Source organism: Tasmannia lanceolata, unplaced genomic scaffold (genome assembly GCF_043159265.1).
Source record: "Tasmannia lanceolata isolate RefF3 unplaced genomic scaffold, GAP_Taslan_0.1 ptg000006l, whole genome shotgun sequence".
NCBI classification, from domain to species: domain Eukaryota; kingdom Viridiplantae; phylum Streptophyta; class Magnoliopsida; order Canellales; family Winteraceae; genus Tasmannia; species Tasmannia lanceolata.
In genome coordinates, this window is record NW_027518683.1 from 41,998,355 (window position 1) to 42,012,450 (window position 14,096).

Genomic DNA, 14,096 nt, shown 5'->3' on the forward strand with positions numbered 1-14,096 from the left:
TACAAAATTCATCAATCATCCTCATGCTCATGTTGTGTGTGTGTGTGTCTGTGTGTGTGTGTGTGTGTGTGAGAGAGAGAGAGAGAGAGAGGTCTCGCTGCTGCTGCAGCAAGGTAAAGGAGCAGCGAGGGTGAAGGTAATTGCCACAAATATTGATTTCCAAATAATGTCTTGCAGAACAGATTTGAAAATCGGATTTTTTTCACTGTTGTAGCTGATTTGGAAATCTAAGGATCTGATCGAGTTCCAAATCTCAACTGCAAATGTGAAAAATCCAAATCTAAATCTTGTGGGTATCCAAACTTGGTCACGAGGGATTTGCTAGGGACCATCGCATAAGGCATTTCGCGCAACGGCTGTTGCATGAGAGAGCAGCCACATAGGCTCAGATTTTGTCTTATTCATTTAAATCATCTGAGGTGGCTGCACTCTAGTGCAACAGCCATTCCACGAAATGCCTTATGCGATGGGCTTCGATCGACGGATGAATGTGGTAATGAGTATAGTTGATAAAATGAAGGTTCTTGTCTCCTCCATTAACATAACACAACTCTCAGAGCACCGGATAGACGGACATACATCGGTTTACACAGAATCACAAGGGAAGTAATTGACAGAGGAGCCAAAATCAAAACCACAACACTACACCGACTGCATACATTGGTGTTTGTCTGGAGTGCCCGATACATGGAATCAACTATTTTATTCATATTTGTAAGCAATATGAAAATAGGAAACCATTCATGCATTAGATAATTAATTTCAAATATACATAAAGAGTTCTTCCAACCGCAGCAGTATTACATACTGGTCTACAAACAACTATACTTTCTTCATACATGACAAGTTTTATTAACAACTTAAAACATAATTTTATAAAAGATACTAGGTTGTAATTGTGAGGGATGGGGGATTCAGTTCAACCATCCTTGGCTTCTTATTAACAATCTTAGAAGAGACATTCCCAAGTGGAATTGACGAAGATATCGGATCATATGCGGAGACATGGACTCCCAAGGCAGCTCTACCTGAAGGGTCAGGGTTGTTGGACCACTCTGCATCCCATTCAAGAGCCTTGGCTGTGCTGCAAGCAACACTTGCACCCCCTGGGACTGTTAAGCTCGCCGAGTTCTGTATTGAAAGAAAAGTGAATTCAATTTTTTATATTTCCACCATAACATATTTCTATATAATCAAACCTAGTTTCAGCTAATTACCTGTGGGAAGAACCTTTCAAAGATCATTCTGTAGTAGTATGCTTCCTTGGTGATAGGTGTATTGTGTGGGAAGATGTGTTTTGCATTGAGCATCATTTTATCTGTCACCTGGAAAAGATAAAAGAGAGTTAAAAGAAGAGTGAACAGAGTATTAAGAGAGAGAGAGAGAGAGAGAGAGAGAGAGAGAGAGAGAGAGAGTTTACATGTTGAGCTGCATGGGCTTTGAGTCCATCAATCCAACTGTAGCCCACACCATCACTAAACTGCTCTTTCTGCCTATAGAGAATATGCTGCAGTACAGAAAAAAAAGGTATCCTTGTTAGTTATGTTCATAAAGTCACACATGCATCAATAAATAATGCAGGGATCGCCTCTTAAGTGTCAATGCTTGTGGAATAGACCTTTTTTCTGCAGATTATCATACATAATTAGCATTTACATGTATATGTGCAACATGATTTTGACCTTTGGCAGATAAGGATTTTGTTCATCATCGAAAGCCTTTCTCAACACCCACTTCTCAATCCGTCCAAGATCTGGTTTTATCTGACACAAATCACAGACACAAATATGCATTTAAGAAGCTTTTAGAAGGTATGATTACATATATAAAAACAGTAAATTTGTATTTAAGAAGCTTTTAGGTGTAATGACTATAGATATAAAAAGGAACAGTACTTTTTGCTAGTTTTATAGGAAATTTGATAGTTATATAATAATGCATGTTCCATACGTACCATCTTCCATTCAGGATCAATATCCATTGCAACATTTATGAATTGTTTATCCAAAAATGGTACGCGAGCTTCCAAACCCCATGCAGAAGTTGCTTTGTTAGCTCTCAAGCAGTCATATTGGTGAAGGGCCTTTATCTGTGAGACAACAATATTAACAATCTATTAACCACAATTATAAAATTATATGATTGCAATCTCTGACATAATTACAAAATCCATATAACATCAAAGACTGCATCAAAGGACCTTTCTCATGTAAGGAAGTCCACAACAAATTTCTAGAGAATGCTGAAACAAACAATTGGATAAAAATGTAAAGGTTTCAATAAAAAATCAACAAGGAGGCCAAAATAAGAGTAATCTCAATAAAAAATCAACATGGAGGCCAAAGTCAGAGATTACTTTGCAAATTTTGGGACTTAATTTGACCGTGAGAATGCTAACCAATATTTACACTACCATTAGCTAAGATATAGAAATGTAAACACAAGCCCAAGCTCAGGATGGAAACGGGGATTCTAAGTTGTGCCATTTATAACAAAAATCTATTACTAATGTAACATAGTCATGTAAAAGCAAAGAGTTGAATCAGATACGCACCTTGTGACACGTCTCACGATGGAACTCTTCCTTGTTAGGAGCCTTGTGAAAATACAAGTACCCTCCAAATATTTCATCAGAACCTTCACCAGAGAGAACCATCTTTACTCCTAAGGCCTTGATCTTGCGAGACATAAGAAACATGGGTGTGCTTGCCCTGATTGTGGTTACATCATATGTTTCGATATGGTAGATAACATCTTCAATGGCATCAATACCATCCTGCCATTTTACCGAAACCACAAAACCTTATTTCTTAACTACAAGGAAAAATAAATGTACATGAAATCCATTTTATACAACTTGAAGACAAATCTAGTTCAGGTACCTGAACAGTAAAGTGAAATTCATGGTGAACGGTCCCAAGATAATCTGCAACCTCCTTCCCGGCCTTCAAATCGGGTGAACCCTGAGTAATAAACAGAGGAAATTGGATTTGTAGTAAATCCCTAGTTGAAATTATACTTAGGGGAAAGGTATAATTGGCATGTTATACTAACCTCAAGTCCAACACAAAAGGAATGAAGTTGTGCTCCCCATTGCTTGGCAGCCCTGGTCCCAGCCAAATGACGTGCTGTAACAGCAGCAACTAATGATGAATCAAGCCCCCCAGAGAGCAACACACCAAAGGGTACATCAGTCATCAACCTCTTAATCACAGCCTGTGAAATGTACAAGAAAAATTGATTTCTTTAGTGACATGAGTCATGAAAACTGACGAATGCACTAAGCAAACACCATCGCACATAGATGGAAGAAAAAAGAAAGGCAAAATATAAGATATATATGTACGAAGGACACCATGAATTTCTATTATGCAGGCTTCTATAATTAGGCTTCTATTGTCATAACAAGATTAATATACGCAATGTTTTTACTATGGCACTCTAGGAATCTCTATATATGTGAAGCTAACTACTTTTTTTTATGCAATATTGGAGTTTGATTTCGAGGTTTCTCAGTGGAAAATCTTTCAAAACATATTGCAATTCGAGTTGCTCACATCTTCAAACGCCTTTCTCAAAACCATTGGATCGTATGGAGTTGAAGGAATGGCCTCTGAATACCAAGGGTGGTTATACCATCTCCGAAAGCCACCTGCATTCATTTCAAAGAAACAGTTAAAAAAACAGAGCTCAATAAACAATCAAAAAGCTCCTCAGGGATAACTCTGTCACCTTCTTTACTGGAATATATGTGACCAGGAGGAAAGCTCTCAAAATGTTCGCAATCATCATTCAGTCCCTTCATTTCAGATGAAATCCAAACAGAACCTGTAAAGAAATGAAGAATAGAAAGAAGAAACAAAATTATGTTCCTAGCTCTTTTGTTAAGAGTCACAAGTCACAACTCATAGCAGGTTAGGAGAGATAACTTTGTCAAAATTGGAATTTTGATTCGGAAACAGAAAACACTCCACATAGATCAGAGACAGAGCAATGAAATAACACAAAGATGCTTAATTACCATCAAGTCCCCAGCCAATGTAGAGGGATGTGATCCCGATCGCATCTCGGGCGACGATGAAGCTGTTGTCATGTGTGTCCAACAGCACGAATGAGAACATCCCATCCAACATGTCCACAAAATCTTCTCCATATTCCTCATACTATCAATAAGAACATAATTCTAAGTTACTTATAATAAAAGACCAAGAAATCAAATAAGAAAGTGAAAATTCCACAACCCAAATCAAAACCTAAAGGTCTACTGTTGTGTTTGAAACTTCTAATCCATTCTTCTAATCATTCATCATCTGGGCTTGTACATTTGAATTCAAAAATTCAAACTTTGTAGTAGTGGGGTGGAGATAAGGCAAGATAACTAAAGTCCTAGAAATTCATCAACTTTGGAATCAGAAACACTCACCAGATGGGCAATAACATCGCAGTCACTACCGGTTCGGAATTCATGATTAGACAAGCGTTTCCTAAGCTCTTCATGGTTGTAAATCTCTCCATTCACCTATTTTAAACATCATCGTCCTTTAGTCAATTATCGAGCAATCGAAAATACAAAAAAGAAGAAGAAAATTGTGATTATATTGAGAGAAGAACTCTAAAAAGCAAAAACAAAAAAGAACAAATTGAAGCATTTTTTCCATGAGGAAACAATAACATGTCCCAATTGTCAACATTAACAAGCAAAAAGAATTAATTTCCAAATACCGTCACAACGATGACTTTGTCCTCATCAAAGAGCGGTTGATCTCCGGAAGCAGGATCGATGATCGCTAGCCGTTGATGTGCTAAAAAGAAGCCCCCATGTTGGTAGATACCACTCCAATCTGGCCCTCTGTGCTTCAATCTGCCACAACAAACCATCTACATCAACTCATGTGATTTCCATACAAAAACATAAGATCAAATTCATAGTCTCATGTTATTATATTATTTACTCCATCCCCACATCATAGATTACAGTTTCTTTAGCATAAACAAAATTCACTTGCCAAATAATTTGTTAGAGATTTTCGAAATAAAGTGTATTCTATTTCCCACCGTCAGTTTTTTCATCAACATAATTATTATTAAAACAGAAAGAAAGAAAAAGTAGATAAAAATTAAATAAATAATATAATTAGGCATGTGGGCTGTTGTTTATAGAAGAATTTTGTATCACATCATCAGAAAGTCAGGCTTATTTTTTTCGGAGATAACTATCCTAGGTAGGTCTTGCGCGATGGGACAGTGCAGGGATATGTAACATGACAAGCATAGAAGGGCATGGTGAAGAAAATGAAAGGCGCCATCTAGACTAGAAATAGCAAATTATATGTAGAAAATGATATTTCCAACCCCTTTAGTCAGGATTTTCACCCCATTTCTGGTTTATCTTTTCTTGAAATAAGATTATTTTCAAGAAAATATTTGGAAAGCACAAACAAAAGGGAAGAAAACACAGCCATTTTTTGTGGGAATAAACAAGTGGGTGTGAAAATGCAGGAAAAGGGGGTGAACATATCATTTCAATATATACAAGCCATGCCCCAAAATCTTACTCATCAAACTATCGTGAAGTTAATATTTGTAGAGGCTGAATCCATAGCATTATAGGAAGGCCTAACAGATAAATGGCTTGGATCATTTAGAAACTGCCCCAAAATTTTTGGCATGAATCATATGACATTATATCCAATTACTCAACACTTTGCCTACTAAATGTTGATAGCATTTCTGGAATTGTAACAATCTTCAACAAATTAGAGAAGTGTAGAAGAAAGGGAAATGATATCAGCGCAAAAATGTTTTGATATTCTCACTAACTCATCTTGTCTTTTTGCATCAAAGGTAATAGCAGTTCCCAAAAAGCTCTCACAAGCCAACTAAAATAGAAAAGCCAAGCTGGCTTTGTGCCATTATTAAAACATGTTGTGCTGATAACAATTCCCTAAGGAGAAATAGTGTCATTATACAAATGGGGAAATGATCTCAACACGACCATGTTTTGATATTTGCACTAACCTAGCCAATTGTCTCTTAGTATTTAAAGAGCTATTAAAAGCTTTTTACAGTTCCCAAAAAAACTCTCACACGCCCGTTAAAAAAGAAAAGACAAGCTAGAACCGCGCATATAGCAAAAGGTGGTCATGCTCATATCATTTCCCTAAAAAATTCCAACTAATCAACACAAAAGAAGAACACCCAACATAGGAAATGAAGTCACAGGTTCAACCCTGACCCACCCCAGGGAACAGAAGTAGGGTGAAAAGACGTGGAAAACACAATCAAACAAAAGTGAAAGCTCAAGATTTTACAAAAGAACATTCATTACTAAAGAAGAAAAACAAGCATTTCTCAAGCTTTTAGAGAGGATAATCCTTTAAAAAACAAGTAGAAGAAGAGAGATTGCCTGCGAGAAAGCTCGAGAACTCGGACGCGTTTCGACCGAGAATCGTCCGAGCAACCTAGAACTGCCAGTATTCCACACATGACTCCTCTAAATCTCTCTCAAAAAACACAGAATAACAAAAGAACGAGTATAAGGTGATGATGGAGAAAATGGTGGAAAAAAGATCAAGGTTTTTGTAGTAAAAAGAGCAAAAACACTTGGGTTGGTGAAACACTAGACACATATCAGAGGTTCTACCACAAGTTCACTATTTATAGAGAGAATTGTAGAGAGAGAAAATTGTAGAGAGAGAAGAGAGAATTGTCGAGAGAGAGAGAGAGAGAGTGATTTGAAGCGGCCCCGTTGCATCTCGTGCAGAGACGAGTGCGAGGAATCGACACCGAACGAGCTATTTCCAAGAAATGGGACCCACAGCTAACCTTATTGTGCCACGTGTCTACAGTTCTTCTCATTTTCCTAATATTTTGGCGACGTTTATCCATTTCTGTACCAACAGCTGACTCAGCAACGACCATCTTAGCCAATGAAGAAAGAGGAGCGCTCGTTTTTCAACCGTACACGTGTCGATGATAAGGCACGGTCAGGATATTCGTTCTGTGAGTCAATTCTTTAGACTGGGAAAAATCTCTGCCATCCAAATTTACGGTGCATGGTGATTTCTTCAATCTGAACCGTCCATCTTTGTTTACTCATCGTGGATGGGTTTCTATTGAAAAATATCACTGTGGTCATATCTGACGACTAAGCCAAAGGAAGACTAGTGCTAATAGTAAAAGTGACATTCTTTATAAATTTTACCTACCATTTCTCAACTCAAATGGTTAGAAAATTCCCCATAATTGGGGGCTTGGGGACCACAGGCTCCATGGCCAATAATCAATATTATCCATTAATTTGATCCTGATTGTTAAGCAAAAAAACCTTGTTCACACTAGGGGTGCAAGTTTGGCCCTATCAGCCCTGACCCGCCCTGAGCCCGAACAGGGTCAGGGTTGGATTTTCTAACCCTGAGGGTGGGTCAGGGTTCATATTTTAGACCCTGATTCAGGACGGGCGGGTTTTGGGTTAATGCCTCGGATACCCTGACCCGGCCGACCCTGAGTTTTCTATTATAAAATTGAACCATCTGTGCATGTTTCTTTTGCTAATGTTTTCTATTATCTTGGATTGATGTTTCTTTAGATTATTATTATTAATTGTCTCTGTTGCCCATCATGTTGTTGAATTCATAGTCTTATTTTGTTCCCTTTCTCTGTTTATTGATCATTTTGTTCCATATGATAAGTGGTTGCTTTATTTTTGGCACTCTTAACAGGTATTTGCACTAGGGTCAATTAGGGCCGGCCAGGCCCTGCCCAATCAGGGCGGGCCAGGGCCAGCACAATACCCTGTAGGGCGGGTAATGGGTTGAGGTTTTCCGGCCCTGACTCAGGGTCAGGGCAAGTCAAGGCCGAGATAATGGGATCTAGGGTTGAGCTAGGGTTTTGAAAAACCCGACCCTGTTGCAGCCCTAGTTCACACCATATTATGGCACATCATTTTAGTCATAGTCCATCGTTGGAAAGGATAATCATCCTTTTTAATTGATTTTTTTTTTTCGTACTATGTCAAATTTACAGGGATAAACAAACTCTCTAAGGGTATTTTGGACACTTTCCATCAGGTAGGGGTATTTTAGTCAATTTTCTATGAGATAAGGCATTTTGGTCATTTTCTAAGAGATAAGAGACTTTTGACTATTTTTATGAAATAGGGGTGTTTTGGTTATTTTAATGTTTTGGTCATTTCTAATGAGGACGTAGTATTTTGGTATAAGATTGTATTTTGGTCATTATTTATAAAATATGGTACATTTTTTTTTTATTTGTGTAGGGTTTTTTTATTTATTTTTCCTAGGTATGTGTGTGTGTGTGAGAGAGAGAGAGAGAGAGGAGTAATCAGGGTTTTTTTTTTTTTTTGAAATGGTGATAGATATATTAAAAGAAAATCCAAACCCCTAGACCAAGCCAGTCAAGAGATGAGTACAACAAAAAAGACATAATAGATGGAAAAGAAAAGAGCAAATCAAGGAGAAAGAAAATAAAAAATCTCCAACGATGTTCGGTTAACCCCATCCCTTGCTAACGATCCGCCTCACGCGGAATGGTGGACGTGCTCGAAACGAACAGGCTGGCCATCCACATGATCACGAATCTCATCAATAAAGTCCGCAAATCTCCATAGACTTAATTTATGAGATGGTTGGATCATACCTTGTGATTAAGTCCCCAGCCCTTGCTAAACGATCCGCCTCATTATTTCATGGTTGGATTACACGTGATTTTTGTTCTATTGTGAAAACGACTCTTTTTGTTTCTTTTTTGGTGCTTACAGATACAAAAAATCAACAAAATCAATTTTTGAACTACCATGTTTTTCCTTATTTATAATTTTAAAATCATGAAAAATAGGAGAAATGCGAGAAATTATACGGTGCCCAACCATGAAGTCAAGTGTATGTTGTACGATAAAAGTACCACCCTTGATATTTGATCCAACAGCAAATCCTTAAAAAGTGGTCCGCTGTTGGATCAAATATCAAAGGTGGTTCCGCCCACACTTGACTTTACAGCCGGGCACCATATAAATCATCAAGAAACGTATATGAAAAAATAGCCAAGCAGCGAATATATCTCAGCCCACATGACATCCATGGTTTTAAATTTCAACTGAAATCCGAAATTTAAGGAATTTCACCAAAAAATGGATTTTATTCATTATAGAATATTCTCCTGAAATTTCGGTAATTTCGGCCCAAATTTTTTTTGAGATAATATATTGGTTTTTTTTTTTTTAATTAGTTCCAACGATTTAGGGTGCGGCTCAATGTACAAAATAAAAATACCCTCTTTTTCACTTTTTCTTCTTTTCCTCTTAAGTATGAGGGGATTGAACATGATGCCTAATGGTGTCAAACCAACTAAGCTAGAGGCTCAATCCCTTATACACCCCTTCTCTAGAAGAGAGAAAAGGGCGGCCCAGTGCGGGGAGGGCTACATGTTCACACTTTTACCCATGCTTTGCAGAGAGACTGTTTCCGTGACTCAAACCCATGACCACCAGGTCACAATGGAGCAACCTTACCGTTGTGCCAAGGCTCACCCTCTTCTCTAGAAGAGAGAAATGACACAAAAAATATAAGAAATGACACATAAAATAGAAAAGGGAGATGATAAATGCGCCCCCCTCTTTGGATAAATGTGCTCTTTTGAAAGGATTGGAAAAGAGGGCGCATTTCTCTGGAGAGGGGGCGTACTTATCATCTCCCAAAAAAATTGTAAAGATTACGAGCGGAAGAAAGAATTCAAGAATTCTTTACGAATGTAAAGCGTCACACGAGGGGGGATATCATTTCCCTTCTCTGGAAGAAATTAAGAGATGTCATGTCATGTTCTTAGGATGGATAATTAGGGCTGCAACTCGGGTCGGGCGGGTCGGGTTTTGGAGAACCCAACCCTACCCGAGAAATATCTCGGGTCGGGTTTTTTTTCGGAAAACCCACGATTCCCAAACCCGGCCCTACCCATGATAAATCTCGGGTCGGGTCGGGTCGGGTTTTTTCACGTTGACGCAATTTTTTAAGGAAAATTCTTGTTTGGCAAGGCAACTCAACTCATAGAAGTAGAAATTACACTCACATTACACTTGAATCAAACAATGATGTAATTACACTCACATTACACTTGAATCAAACAATGCCGTAATCAAACAATGTTGTAATTACAATCAAACAATGCTGAATCAAACGCTTGAATCAACTCAACTCATAGAAGCAGAAATTACACTCACATACAATAACAGTGGGTGCGTGGGTTTTCACTTTTAACTTGTAACTAACAATAGAAAAAAATGTACATACTATAACTTATGTAACTCGGGTCGGGTCGGGTCGGGTCGGGCCCCTTCAAACCCGTCTCGACCCGAGATTCATGCGGGCTTTTGAATGCTCAACCCGGCTCGACCCGAAACCCATGAAACCTGAACCCGACCCAGGTTATTTTCGGGTCGGGTCGATGCGAGTCGGGTAAAACCCGGCTCGAGTTGCAGCCCTATGGATAATGATTGTATTGAAGACAAATGACAATAAATTCTCTCCCTTATAGAACCCTTCTCATGAAGAAAAATGACGCACAAAGATAGGAAAAGGTTAGAAATGAAAAAAAGTAGAGATTATCCATGGAAGAAAGATTTCTTCCGAGCAATTAAAGAGATGTCCACTGTGTAAGAACGGGAAGGACATTGAAGGCTAATAATGTTTGTAATAGTGGAAATAGATATTCCAAAGATAGTTGTCACATGCCCGCTAGTTTTGTTATTGCCAATCTTCTCCTTATTTTAAACTTCTCTTATTGGATGATGATAGCTTACTGAGAATTGCATTAGATAATGAGAAAAGGAGTGCCAATATAAAAAAAACGGGGTACAACGATGATCCTCAAATTATTATATGCAAACCATTTGTGATACCTACCAAAAAAAAACCATTTGTGCAACCAAACATGACACAGAAATAGGTATCAGTAAATATGTTGACAGTACATTTTTTTTATTTTTTTTCGTTTTGTACAGTTGTTCTCCCTATTTAATATTTGAACCACCGAAATACTTGACATTTAACGTCTAGATGATACAAAATGCAAATTAATAGATGTACGTTGGTCAAGTAGTGGATCTACTCATGGTTTAATTTTCAGAAGTAATTGATATTTCCACACCCCTTGCTATTAGACTATTAGCAAGGGGTCTGGGGCTTCTGAAAATAAAAAGTAAGAATGTAATTGATATTTCCACACCCTCACAGTCTTCCTATTAGCAAGTAGGGGTGGACATGGTTTCGGTTCGAACCGAGGAACCGAACCGAACCGGCACATTTGGTTCGGTTAGGTTCGGTTCCATTTCTATATGGTTCGGTTCCGGTTCAGAAATCCGGGAACCGGTGCAAATTCGGTTTGGTTCTGGGTTTGGGATCTCGGAACCGAAAACCGAACCGAGAACCGAATTGGTTTAATGTGATTTTTGCTTTGGATATTAGGGCATGTTTTCTTTGGATATTAGGGCTTGTTTATTTCCCAAATTTGTAGTTCATGGCTTCATGCATTGCCGAAATTTGTGCATGATTATCCCACCTGTTTGTACTTCTTCATACTTCAAATAAGTTTTGCATTGCCCAAATTTGTGCCTATTACTATTACTGTTAGTGCTTGTAATTCATATATAAACATGGCCATTGGTGAAGGTTGGATAAACCCAGAACCGAACCGATTATATATGGTTCTAGTTTGGTTCGGTTCCACACATATATGGTTCAGCTCTGGTTCCAATTTCAGGGAACCGATTATATATGGTTCGGTTCTGGGTTTAGCCCAAAACTGAACCGAACCGAACCATGTCCACCCCTATTAGCACGGGTCTGAGGAAGTTCCTCAGACCCGGACTTGAGCCAAGTTTTGTTCATTTATCAAGTTGAAATACGGGTAACACCGATATGGGAGGTAATATATTGAGAATCTTTTGGAATATTCCTAATGTGGGATTTTCTAGGCAATTTCCCGGAAAGTCATTTTGAGCCTGACTCTTTCACAATTTTGAACGACACGACCCCACCGGAAATCACAATTGCAAGTTTATCCTATTTCATCTACCCCACCCTCTTTGAATGAATTTTGCCCTTCGATCACTAGTGATGAAAAAGTTCTACTTTTAAGATGATTCCAAGCCATTGATTATTTGCACATGCATCTATCAATGGGATCGCTACATGGGTGTGTCATCTTGTGATGGCTCATCCGATCAACGGTTCCAATCGATCAAAACATATGCCCAGGCAAGAGGTTCGTTTGAAAAGATTCTTTGCAGATTCTTTGCTCATCTGATCAACCAGAAAGAGAAAGATAGTAGTCATTATACATGGGCCCCACATTGATCGATCTGGACCATTTGCTTAGAGGACTCATCTCTGAGAATGACTTATACTATGGCTCCTTTCTCCGTTGCCAAAACTTGTACGCCATGACCATTGAAAATATGTGAACGCCAGAGACATCTTTTTCTAATGCCCGAATGCTGTCTCAGTCATGGCTTTCTTGAAAGCCTTGTTTTGATTGGACTTTGGTTGGAGTTACTTTATGGTTTATTCTGAAAAGGGGTTTATGCAAAAGAAGTCTCCTACTTTGCCTTATTTGCAAAAGCAGTCTTCTAGTCTACAAATGGAGTCATCACATTTGAGTGAATTTTGCAACTCTAACCTTGCCATCAATTTGTAACCAAACTAGCCATGCTAAAAAAATTTAATGGGATTTACTAGGGACCATTGCCGCAGACGTGCTGTTGCATGATAGAGCAGCTGCCTTAGATGAATTAATTGAATAAGACAAAATCTGAGCATATGTGGCTGCTCTCACATGCAACAGCCTGTCCGTGAAATGACTTCTGAGATGGTACCTAACAAATCCCTTTTTTAATTATAAAATGAGGAAAATATCCTTATATTTGATAAGACGAAAAGCTCCTCAAATAAAAACCTTCAGGGCCCGTTTGGATACCTCCCATTTTCTATTTGGATTTGGAATTGAGTTTTGAATACAAATTGAATAGATCCAGCAGCTCATGTAGAGGGAGATAGAGAGGGAAGGGGGTACTTTGTAGTGGAGGGGAGAGGTTGAGGAGCAAAGAGGTTGAAGGAAAATGGTGAGACCCATTTGGCCATCCTACCCATGAATTTGGGTGAAGATGGTGGACCTACTCATAGGCGCAAAATGGTGGGTCCCACTACTTGCAAAAAGACGGGAACTATAAAAGCAAGTGGAAAAGGTGGAGGAATACTTATTAACCACTATCCACTGGTTTAACTTTGGGTTTGCTAGGCTCCATACCAAAAGGCATTTCGCGGAACATCTGTTGCATGAGAGAGCAGCCACTTCATGAATATAGACAAAATCTATTGGAAAGTGACCCTATGTGGCTGCTCTATCAAGCAACAGATTTTCCTGCCAAACACCTTTTGCGATGGACAATAGCAAATGCCACTAAATTTTGGATTTCGGTCGAAATTTAAAACCATGTTCCCCATAATATCACAAGTGATGTAATCCAGACCCTAGTTTAGGAAAATCAACAAAAAGTAGATTATTTTTTGCCTGCATAGAACATGCAATCTCATTGTTGGGCTCTCATCGGTCTTATTCTCGGTCACAATATCATTTTCGATATGTTTATTTTGAAAATCTCCAACAATAACAACTAATAAAAATCGCCGACGATAACAAGAGATATTGAGAAGCAATTGGCTTTTGTAAAGTTTGTAGACCAAAAAAATCTCTAGCATTAAACAATATCAATCTTGAAATTTAGGAGATTTTTGTACTTTAAAAAAAAAAAAAATGTTGCTACCATCCAACTGAGAATATTTTTTGGGCACGGCCAATCTATCGTGGGAACCAAACAAATGGCGAACATTGAAAAATGGTCTCCACCTGTACTTTTTTCTGACCTTTTATATAAAGAAATTTTCTAGGGACCATCCCACAAGGCATTTCACGGATGGGCTGTTGCATGGAGAGCAACCACAAAGGCATTGATTATGTCTTATTCATTTTTTTCATCTGAGGCGGCTGCTTTCACATGCAAAAGCCCATCCGTGAAATGCCATGTG

General features: G+C 38.4%; 1 protein-coding gene across 1 annotated transcript; it reads right to left on the reverse strand.

Annotated features, from left to right (window-relative positions):
* Positions 1-730: 730 nt before the first annotated feature.
* Positions 731-6,686, reverse strand: LOC143880314 (asparagine synthetase [glutamine-hydrolyzing]-like). The gene is made up of 14 exons (XM_077383192.1): positions 6,407-6,686; positions 4,723-4,861; positions 4,424-4,519; positions 4,022-4,163; positions 3,733-3,828; positions 3,558-3,652; positions 3,055-3,216; positions 2,883-2,963; positions 2,555-2,776; positions 1,955-2,089; positions 1,683-1,763; positions 1,421-1,507; positions 1,218-1,325; positions 731-1,131 (listed from the first exon to the last, which is right to left on the reverse strand). The coding sequence occupies exons 1-14, from the start codon at positions 6,484-6,486 to the stop codon at positions 886-888; spliced, it is 1,770 nt and encodes a 589-aa protein (XP_077239307.1). The 5' UTR covers positions 6,487-6,686; the 3' UTR covers positions 731-885.
* Between the last annotated feature and the right edge of the window lie 7,410 nt (positions 6,687-14,096).